General features: G+C 49.6%; 1 protein-coding gene across 1 annotated transcript; it reads left to right on the top strand.

The window, feature by feature from the left end:
- The first annotated feature begins 943 nt into the window (after nucleotides 1–943).
- LOC108800216 (pancreatic triacylglycerol lipase-like) lies at nucleotides 944–11,015 on the top strand. The gene is made up of 10 exons (XM_018572180.1): nucleotides 944–992; nucleotides 2,049–2,203; nucleotides 4,001–4,126; nucleotides 4,555–4,670; nucleotides 4,753–4,771; nucleotides 5,036–5,144; nucleotides 6,712–6,831; nucleotides 7,471–7,590; nucleotides 9,741–9,859; nucleotides 10,905–11,015. The coding sequence occupies exons 1-10, from the start codon at nucleotides 944–946 to the stop codon at nucleotides 11,013–11,015; spliced, it is 1,044 nt and encodes a 347-aa protein (XP_018427682.1).
- The last annotated feature ends 728 nt before the right edge of the window (nucleotides 11,016–11,743 follow it).

Below are 11,743 nucleotides of genomic sequence, written 5' to 3'. Positions count from 1 at the left end.
TCTATTATTAGGGATCTGGTGATAGGGGGGGTGGTGGTCCATGTGTGGTGCTTTGGTGCACACTAGTCATAGACATTTGTAGTTGTAGTAATGCTGCAAAGGGCTGTGTAGTGGTGCGTTCCAACTTCTAAACCCCTGGAGCCCAACCTGCCACCATACACCGGTCCATTACTGGTCTATGGCTGGCGTTACTGTGTGGCCCGCGGGGCTCCAGGAGTCTGTGTTCTCCTCACCTAGGTACTTCCTCAGGCTTGTAAAGGATGAATATTTATTAGACTTCTGGAAGTGAAATGGTTAATTTCTGTCACCCGATCTTACTCTTTCCTGTCCATCACTTTTTTGCTTTTCATGTTTCTCTTTCCAAAACTGAAAAAACTAAAAGTTTGGCATCAGTTCTGCGTTATATACTCATATAATCTTATGGGAAGACTGTTCGGTGGAAGTCTCGCTGTGGTGACCGCGCCAGCGCAGTACAGCTCTATATACTCCTATGGGGCCCGTGTGTCCTGAGGTCCCTTGTAATGCATTTGAACAAAAGGTTGAAATTTAACAGAAATATGGGAAATTTTACCAAAATTTTGGCAAAGTTACATCAGTCAGTTTGGCTCATGTGTAGTCTCTATCTATGGTTGTCCTTTCCCGCACAGCGCACGCTCCCCAATTCTCCACAACGCTGATGCTGTGTTGGAGCTTCTGGTAATTTTCCATTTTGTACAAAAATAACAATCACTTATATAACGTCCATAGAGGAGGGAAGGATGATAATGATTAACAGTGTTGGGGGTCAGTGTCTGGTGGCCTCTGTCTATATATACTCAGCCGTATACAGTGAGTGTGCAGCTGACAGAGGCTCCGCAGGGACAAGGTGAGTACACACAGTCCATGGCCGGCTGTCTGTCATTACTGATGGAGGATTCGGACTCAACATGTTTTCTCTCTACAGATGTTGCTGACCTGGATTGTTGGAGTTTTCTTTCTGGGCGCTGTAAAAGGTACAAGAAAGCAGGTGTACAGACCCGGGAACTCAGCACAGGGATGGTGGGAGCTCCTCATAATGGGCACAGCGGGTGTACAGACCTGGGAACTCAGCACAGGGATGGTGGGAGCTCCTCATAATGGGCACAGCGGGTGTACAGACCCAGGAACTCAGCACAGGGATGGTGGGAGCTCCTCATAATGGGCACAGCGGGTGTACAGACCCGGGAACTCAGCACAGGGATGGTGGGGGCCCCTCATAATGGGCACAGCAGGGGTACACACCCGGGAACTCAGCACAGGGATGGTAGGAGCCCCTCATAATGGGCACAGCGGGTGTACAGACCCGGGAACTCAGCACAGGGATGGTGGGAGCTCCTCATAATGGGCACATCGGGTGTACAGACCCGGGAACTCAGCACAGGGATGGGGGGAGGCCCTCATAATGGGCACAGCAGGTGTACAGACCCGGGAACTCAGCACAGGGATGGGGGGAGGCCCTCATAATGGGCACAGCAGGTGTACAGACCCGGGAACTCAGCACAGGGATGGGGGGAGGCCCTCATAATGGGCACAGCAGGTGTACAGACCCGGGAACTCAGCACAGGGATGGGGGGAGGCCCTCATAATGGGCACAGCAGGTGTACAGACCCGGGAACTCAGCACAGGGATGGGGGGAGGCCCTCATAATGGGCACAGCAGGTGTACAGACCCGGGAACTCAGCACAGGGATGGGGGGAGGCCCTCATAATGGGCACAGCAGGTGTACAGACCCGGGAACTCAGCACAGGGATGGGGGGAGGCCCTCATAATGGGCACAGCAGGTGTACAGACCCGGGAACTCAGCACAGGGATGGGGGGAGGCCCTCATAATGGGCACAGCAGGTGTACAGACCCAGGAACTCAGCACAGGGATGGTGGGGGCCCCTCATAATGGGCACAGCGGGTGTACAGACCTGGGAACTCAGCACAGGGATGGGGGGAGGGGTCATTCTGCAGCATCATTAAACATTGATATCAGTTTTGAGTGGAGTGACCCTTCAGAAACAAGCTCTTCCATTTGTCCCATCCAGGCGCAGAGGTCTGCTACAACAGAGTTGGATGTTTCAATGATGCCAGGCCCTGGGCCGGCACTTTGGAGAGACCCATCACAAGGTTACCCTGGACCCCAGAGAAGATCAACACTCGCTTCCTGCTCTTCACCAGAAACAACCAGAACAGCTTTCAGGTAACAGACTTGAGTAGAAGGAATACCTTATTTCTCTTCTCCTCCCCCATTCTTCTCAAAGCGGCCATTTTTACTAAGGGCAGATGAATCCATCTCTCTTTACTTCCTGGAACTCTGGCACATGTGACTAGGACATGTGACCATGCACATCATCTCAGGAGAGGGAAATGCATTTCCCTGAGATCTCGTGAGATTACAGATGAGATTTCCCAGCAATGCTCTGCGGATGTCACCTTCCCAGGACGCAACGCTTGGGCACAGATTACATCACTGATGCCCAAGAGGACCAGGAAGTTGAAAAACAGGAATTGTAAGTAGAATAAAAATATGTTTGTTGAACTAATGAGTGTCAGATGATTTCATATCAGCATGCAGAGCTACAATTATTAGTTCAACAAACATATTTTTTTCCTTTTACTTACAATTCCTGTTGTTCTACTTCCTGGTCCTCTTGGCCATTTTATCTCCAGAAGGATGGCACTAGCTTTGTTCAGGCATCATAGTTATATAGTTACATAGTTACATAGTATTTGGGGTTGAATAAAGACATACATCCATCAAGTCCAACCCATATAGGTCCACGCATCATCTCATTCTTAGGGGTACTGGTACCCCCGGATATTACGCTCCCTCAAGAAATTGTCCAAACGTTTCTTGAACAAATCTACACTCTTGGCTGAGATGACGGCCGATGGCAGAGAGTTCCAGACCTTAACCGCTCTTACTGTAAAGAACCCTCTTCGCCCATTGTGCTGGAATTTTTTCTCCACCAACTTTAGGTGGCGGCCTCTAGTCTTTGTAATGGAGTTACTCTCAAACAGTTTGTTGCCATTTTACTTCCTGGAACTCTGGCACATGTGACTAGGACATGTGACCATGCACATCATCTCAGGAGAGGGAAATGCATTTCCCTGAGATCTCGTGAGATTACAGATGAGATTTCCCAGCAATGCTCTGCGGATGTCACCTTCCCAGGACGCAACGCTTGGGCACAGATTACATCACTGATGCCCAAGAGGACCAGGAAGTTGAAAAACAGGAATTGTAAGTAGAATAAAAATATGTTTGTTGAACTAATGAGTGTCAGATGATTTCATATCAGCATGCAGAGCTACAATTATTAGTTCAACAAACATATTTTTTTCCTTTTACTTACAATTCCTGTTGTTCTACTTCCTGGTCCTCTTGGCCATTTTATCTCCAGAAGGATGGCACTAGCTTTGTTCAGGCATCATAGTTATATAGTTACATAGTTACATAGTATTTGGGGTTGAATAAAGACATACATCCATCAAGTCCAACCCATATAGGTCCACGCATCATCTCATTCTTAGGGGTACTGGTACCCCCGGATATTACGCTCCCTCAAGAAATTGTCCAAACGTTTCTTGAACAAATCTACACTCTTGGCTGAGATGACGGCCGATGGCAGAGAGTTCCAGACCTTAACCGCTCTTACTGTAAAGAACCCTCTTCGCCCATTGTGCTGGAATTTTTTCTCCACCAACTTTAGGTGGCGGCCTCTAGTCTTTGTAATGGAGTTACTCTCAAACAGTTTGTTGCCAATGTTGCTGTCACCATTGAACATCTTGTACATGAAGATCATGCGGGATCATCTACTTCCTGGACTGAGATGATGAATCCCGGTGCCTGTGCAGTTTTTGGCTGTGTTCTGACACAGATGAACATCTGCATTTTGAAATAACTTAATAGCGATAACTACTAAAGAACATAAACTCTGTGTCCCGCTATGTCACTAATATATATAATATGTTACTTTGTAATCTCTTCCTGCAGGTGATCAGCGCCGCTACCCCTTCCACCATCTCCTCCTCCAATTTCCGCACCACCAGGAAGACCCGCTTTATCATCCATGGCTTCACCGACAGCGGGGAGTCAAGCTGGCTGTCCGATATCTGCAGGGTAAGTGGTCCCGTCTTCTCCCACCTTGTTACACCTAATGTACAGGATAGAACACAGACCACCATCATGGGGTACCTCACAAGCTCACTACGCTCCAAGCTCACTCCCGGGATGGACTACAATCTCAATACAAATGAGTAAACTAAACCTGAGATTGTAGTCCATCCCGGGGGCGGAGCTTGGAGCGGTGACTACTCTATAACACACACACAGGGACCATGGGGAACAGAGGTAGCCCCCCTCCAGAAGGAAGGACAGTGTCAGAGATGATTGGAGGATCTACAGCCGAGTGACACACAAATAAGATGTTGCTCAGAGTTCGGGGACTCGGAGGGATTTTGTGTCACCTTGAATAGAGTCGGGGGGAGGGGGGGCGGGAGGGGGTTAAAGTGTATTTTTTAGAAATCCTCTTTCTCTTTTTCTTGCAGAAACTTTTTGTAATTGAAGACGTGAATTGTATCGCTGTGGACTGGAGCGGAGGATCCCGCACCACCTATTCCCAGGCCTCTAACAACATCCGGGTGGTGGGGGCGGAAGTCGCTCTGTACACTGGTCCTGGTACTGGGGACCATAAGTGGAACTCTGGGTAAAATTAAATTTAAAAATTAGACATACAATGCAGTCAGTGGCATTAACATAGTAGTTGTTGGTTTCCTATGTTCCCCGCACTTTGGGAGGCTTCCTCTAATGTCCTGCTGTGTCTCTGAAACAGGAAGTGAAGGGAAATTTCCCCAATGGTACACCGACATCCAAAAATAAGGAGGTTTTAGTGCCTCCCCACTGGTTCTGTCCACACTTAGATTCTAATGAATGGAATGTATCTACAATGTTTTGTTGCCATATTGAACTTGTTCTTCCTCCTCCTGGACGTTACTGACATCTAACACGACGCATGTTATGTGTTTGTAGAAAAACTTCGGCTACGCTGTTGGCAACGTCCACCTGATCGGGCACAGCCTGGGTGCCCACACCGCCGGAGAAGCTGGCAAGAGGATGAGAGGCATTGCCAGGATCTCAGGTGATCACTGAGGGGGTTGGGCTACTGCACTACAATAGAGTATGGAGGAGCTGGGAGGACCGTTTTCCTGGCAACCGGCAAACCCAGACACGCCCATCGCCAGACAGAGAAGCGTGATTGGTCACTCCAGAGAACACGACTCCACTCCTCTAGAGTCCAGTGGCGGCGTGCTTTACACCGCGGCATCCCACGCTTTGCATTGCACTTGGTGATGTGCGGCTTGGATGCAGCTGCTCGGCCATGGAAACCCATTCCATGAAGCTCTCTACGCACTGTTGTTGCGCCAATCTGACGGCCGCATGGAGTTTGGAGGTCTGTAGCTATTGACTCTGCAGACAGTTGGCGACTTCTGCGCACTGTGCGCATCAGCATGCGCTGACCCCGCTCTGTCATGTGACGTGGCCGACCACTTCCTGGCTGAGTTGCTGTTGTTCCCAGTTGCTTCCACTTTGTTATAATCCCAGTAACAGGTGACCGCGGCGGAATATTTAGTAGCCGGGAAATGTCACGGACGGGCTTATTGCACAGGTGACAACCTATCACGGCACCACGCTTGTAGTCACTGAGCTCCTGAGAGCGACCCGTTCTCTTACCAATGTCTGTAGAAACGTCTGCACGCCGAGGCGCCTCGTCCTATACACCGGGGGCCATGCAGGGGATTGGAACACCTGAATCACATGATTTGAAGGGCTGTCCCAATGCTTTTGGCAATATAGTGTAGATAGATAGATAGATAGATAGATAGATAGATAGATAGATAGATAGATAGATAGATAGATAGATAGATAGATAGATAGATGTGTGTCGAGGGTTAATGAGAACACTGTGTGGATTAACCCTTTCCTTTGGTCTCTCTGGCCAGGTCTGGATCCCGCTGAGCCGTATCGGCATCCCACGCTTTGCATTGCACTTGGTGATGTGCGGCTTGGATGCAGCTGCTCGGCCATGGAAACCCATTCCATGAAGCTCTCTACGCACTGTTGTTGCGCCAATCTGACGGCCGCATGGAGTTTGGAGGTCTGTAGCTATTGACTCTGCAGACAGTTGGCGACTTCTGCGCACTGTGCGCATCAGCATGCGCTGACCCCGCTCTGTCATGTGACGTGGCCGACCACTTCCTGGCTGAGTTGCTGTTGTTCCCAGTTGCTTCCACTTTGTTATAATCCCAGTAACAGGTGACCGCGGCGGAATATTTAGTAGCCGGGAAATGTCACGGACGGGCTTATTGCACAGGTGACAACCTATCACGGCACCACGCTTGTAGTCACTGAGCTCCTGAGAGCGACCCGTTCTCTTACCAATGTCTGTAGAAACGTCTGCACGCCGAGGCGCCTCGTCCTATACACCGGGGGCCATGCAGGGGATTGGAACACCTGAATCACATGATTTGAAGGGCTGTCCCAATGCTTTTGGCAATATAGTGTAGATAGATAGATAGATAGATAGATAGATAGATAGATAGATAGATAGATAGATAGATAGATAGATAGATAGATAGATAGATGTGTGTCGAGGGTTAATGAGAACACTGTGTGGATTAACCCTTTCCTTTGGTCTCTCTGGCCAGGTCTGGATCCCGCTGAGCCGTACTTCCAGAACACACCCATAGAGGTCAGGCTGGACCCATCAGATGCCAAACTCGTGGATGTCATTCACACAGACACCGGACCTCTCGTCCCCAGCCTGGGTCAGTCTTATGTGTCACTTCATAGAAAATCAAATGGAGTCATGGTCTACTGCAGCCTTCCTCAACCAGTGTGCCGTGACACCCTGGGGTGCCTTCTGAGTTTCTCAGGGGTGCCTTAGCGTCATGCCATGTAGTGGGTTATAATGGGAAGGGGGGCTCCTAGTGCGAGATGGGGTACTATGATGTAAAAGAAGGGGGCTCCTGATGTGAAGGGGGTTTTTAATGAAAGGGGGGGGCCCCTGATGTAAAGGGGGACACTGATGTGTAAGGGGGGGGGGGTTCTGATGTGAAGAGGGGATATGTGTTTTAGCATGGGGTCCCCCCTTAAAATCCATATGTCTTCACTGATCCGATCCAGACTCCCGTGAATTAAAAAAAGTAATGGTGAAATAAAAACAGGAATAGAGGGGGAATCTTCCAATGGGGACACCTGTTTGGGTGTCAACACTTTTAAGAGGGAATTTCTCTCAATGTGAAGAGATCTCCTCTCATTTCCTGTTGTGTCTCAAAGTGAAAGTGAAGAACCCCCCACCCCCTCCCCCCATGGGAAACGAAGCAAAAAAAATGATAACTTAACAAAATGGCACATTGAAGGGTCAATAATAATAAAAATATATAATGATATTCATCATCTTTCAGGTTTCGGAATGAGCCAGGTTGTTGGTCACCTGGATTTCTTCCCCAATGGCGGAGTGAAGATGCCGGGATGTCCTCAGAACATTCAAATCCCCAACGTCAATGTGGAAGATATCTGGAACGGTGAGGATTGTAGTTGGAGGTGTCGGCTCTTCTATGTGACGTGAGATCCTCATATGGGGGGATAGGTCCATTGAATGTCATGTAAAGCCCACATAATATATGACTAGACCGGAGCCGTGCCGCCCCAAACCCATCACTGCTGAGGAACTAGAAGTCCCAGGACTGTCCTCCAGGGCCGCCCCAAACCCATCACTGCTGAGGAACTAGAAGTCCCAGGACTGTCCTCCAGGGCCGCCCCAAACCCATCACTGCTGAGGAACTAGAAGTCCCAGGACTGTCCTCCAGGGCCGCCCCAAACCCATCACTGCTGAGGAACTAGAAGTCCCAGGACTGTCCTCCAGGGCCGCCCCAAACCCATCACTGTTGAAGAACTAGAAGTCCCAGGATGGTCCTCCAGGGCCGCCACAAACCCATCACTGCTGAGGAATTAGAAGTCCCAGGACTGTCCTCCAGCGGCTCTATTGCAGGTTCCCATTTTATCATCTTAGAAATTGGACAAAATTGGGTAAAATGAAGCCGCAGAGAAGCAGATATTTCCTGCTGGATGACATGTGACGTTGCTGAGTGCTGGAGACGCCAGGACGTGGCAGTGACATCGGGAGTCCCGGGACTTGTATGTGGCACCCGGATCTCCTTTTATAAATTCCCGGCACTGGTTGTCACCTCTCGAGCCGGAGAAAGCCGCTATAGACGTCACTTACTCTGCCGCACAAGAGGTGGCCAACCACGAGACAGATCCCATTATTAGGAGACAGATCCCATTATTAGGAGACAGCTCTCATTATTAGGAGACAGATCCCATTATTAGGAGACAGCTCTCATTATTAGGAGACAGCTCTCAATATTAGGAGACAGATCTCATTATTAGGAGACAGATCTCATTATTAGGGGACAGATCTCATTATTACGAGACAGATCTCATTATTAGGAGACAGATCTCATTATTAGGAGACAGCTCCCATTATTAGGAGACAGATCACATTATTAGGAGACAGCTTCCATAATTAGGAGACAGATCCCATTATTAGGAGACAGCTCTCATTATTAGGAGACAGCTCTCAATATTAGGAGACAGATCTCATTATTAGGAGACAGATCTCATTATTAGGGGACAGATCTCATTATTAGGAGACAGATCACATTATTAGGAGACAGATCACATTATTAGGAGACAGCTTCCATAATTAGGAGACAGATCTCATTATTAGGAGACAGCTCCCATTATTAGGAGACAGATCACATTATTAGGAGACAGCTTCCATAATTAGGAGACAGATCTCATTATTAGGAGACAGCTCCCATTATTAGGAGACAGATCACATTATTAGGAGACAGCTTCCATAATTAGGAGACAGATCTCATTATTAGGAGACAGCTCTTCTGATTGGCACTGTCTTAAACTGGGAAGCAAAAGCAAAGCTTGGTGTTTACACAACATGTTGCTGCACTTTAGCTAAGCCCCCCTGCTGCAATCCCTTACCAGCATCCCCTATGCCTCCTGTGTGTTCTGTGTTTGCCTTCAGCCTCTGGGTACTCAGTGTCACCAAGTGCACCCTGTGATGCCAGTGCACCTCTCTGCACCCCATGACTCCAAGGGCACTCCAGGGGCCATGTGTCATTTAGTGATTCCTAGTGCACCCCTGTGAACCCCCGTGTCTCCAAGTGAGCCCATGCACACCCTGTGTCCTCTATTGACTCCAAGCGCGCCCACGTGCTGCCTTCGTATTCAACTGTGCCTCAGCGTACCGCATGTTATCTTGCGCCTCGCATGTTATCTTGCGCCCCCTTTTCCTCAAGTGCCCCCCTGTGCCGCCAGTGCACTCCCACGTCACCTAGTAACTCCAAATGTACCTCTAAGCACCTTGTGACTCCAAGTGCATCTCAGCGCACCCCATCTCAGCTCGTGCACCCCTGTGTCCCCGAGTGCCCCCCTGTGCCGCCAGTGCACTCCCACGTGTCTCCCTGACACCTCGGTCACCACACAGCCTTCGATACGCTCCTCCTTCATCTGGACAGTCCTTCTGTCTGTGACCCCGGCCGGAATATTCCATATGTATCATTCAGTCCTTGTACTTTTATACATACACACGCTCCAAGTGTCTGTGATATGACAGTAACATGTTCACATTCTTCATTCTTTGTTTTTGTAGGAGTGGTTAACTTTGTCACTTGTAACCACATGAGAGCCATCAAGTACTACACGGACAGCGTCGGTAACACCGGAGTTTTCACCAGCTATCCCTGCGGCAACTGGAACACCTACCAGGCGGTGAGTGACTCTGTGCGGATCGTCTCCATCGTATGGGATGGTATCCAATCCCGGGATTCGGGTCCTTACCCGGGGACATATAAATCACATCTCACATAATTCACTGATAACCGACAGATGTTCCGTTCCCAAATGTATTTCACCAAAATGTCCCGATTTTCTCATAAATTCCAGCACAAGCACAAACTCTTAAAGGAGAACTATGAGGGGGGGGAGGGGCTTTTCACTCACCTCATACTTCTAGCCGACCTGTGACAATGAGACTGTCACAGGTCGGCTCAGTTGATCGGGAGGTGAGAGAACACATACCGGCGTTCGCTCACCTCTCGATCCTGTCACGGCTCTCTGCCATGACAGGGGAGGGGCTGGATTCCCCCCTCCCCGCTCCGATCCTCCAGCGCTGACTGGCGGAACGGACGGGGGAGGGGGCGGGTACAGCTGACTCTGCCTCTAGATAGGCGGAGCCAGCTGTCACTCACGCAGCTGGGCGGATCTCGACATCGATGTCGGGATCCGCTCCAGCTGCGGCGTCTCAGTATACCGCGAGCTATAGCTCCCTATATACTGAGCCTAGGGTGACGGGAGGACGCTAGTTTGTGTCCTCCCGTTACCCTAAGGAGAACTATGGGGAAAAGACCCTGACCTTATAGTTCTCCTTTAATCAATATTATACGCAAGCATGAATGTGACCTGGTGTCAGCCTCTCGTACTCCCTGTACAGCAGGGCTGGAGTATGAGATGAAGGAGCCAATCAATTAATGAGCTAAAAAGATTCATGCTGATAGGAGGGAAGGGGAGAGCAGAGTGACAGAGATGAGGTCATGACTTTGCTGCTTCTCCTTTCCAATCACATAGAACCTGGGCCTCTAGTGGCAGAAAAAAAGTACTGCAGGGTGAATCTCCGGACTGAAGCTGAATATTGCTGCCAAAGGGGTTTCGTCATTTTAACCTTTTGAATGGGCTGTGAATTTTGCTTTAAAGACGCACACATCTTGTATCTGCCAGAACCGGCATAATGCTAAATATGTATTTCTCCATCATACAGGGCAGCTGTAAATCCTGCCCCAGCGCCGGGTGTCCCAAGATGGGTCACTACGCCGACACGTACAAAGGTGTCACCACCTCCAGCCAAGTCTTCTATCTCACCACTCCTTAAAGGGTAAGCGTCAGCCTACGCGTTCCTCTGTCATCTGATACCATAATTATTCCTTATTATTTATTGTCTTCATATTTATTTCCAGATATTTTCCGGCTGTACGCCTGGAGCCCCCCGCCCCCCCCTCCTCCTGGCAACGTCCACATTTTTCATTTGTCCACCAATAAAATTTTGCAAAATCCTACATTTCTGTCCCTGTCTGTTGTCATCTCTGATATAATGTACTACGCAATAAAGAGTCTGAGAGGAGCCATGTTGTCTGTAGGAACCAATCAGATTGCTTATATCCTTCTCCCAGGGCAGAATGCCAAGGCGGGGCATGTAGGATGTCTCGTGATAACATCCTGCCGAGAGCGGGAGAGCCAATTATCAGAGTCCATCATTTGGCCAGAAGGAGGCTTCTGGGCTGCGTCTCATCCGGACACAAGGCTGACATAATCCCATAACCAGGGCTGGCTTTCCCACAAGGCCAACCAAGGCCCGGCCTCGGGGCAGCAGAGAGCAGAGGGGCAGCAGGGGTGTGGAATTCCTATCTCCCGATGCCCGGGACATGCAGTTCTGGGCGCCGGGCGGGTAGTTGTCTTTGGGCAAGCAGAGCTAAATGTAGAGCGGGGAAGCCGCCGCTTGTTCTGTACATGTGATGTCGCCAAGATCACTTGTATGTAGCCTGCAGGTCTGCCATTCTACATGGGGGGGGGGGGAGGGGGGCGCATGGAGGAACCTGGCCT

Source organism: Nanorana parkeri, unplaced genomic scaffold (genome assembly GCF_000935625.1).
Source record: "Nanorana parkeri isolate BGI_ZX_2015 unplaced genomic scaffold, ASM93562v1 scaffold1958, whole genome shotgun sequence".
In the NCBI taxonomy this organism is placed as follows: domain Eukaryota; kingdom Metazoa; phylum Chordata; class Amphibia; order Anura; family Dicroglossidae; genus Nanorana; species Nanorana parkeri.
The sequence above is the reverse complement of the archived record's forward strand: the minus strand, read 5'-3'. Positions and strand labels throughout refer to the sequence as shown.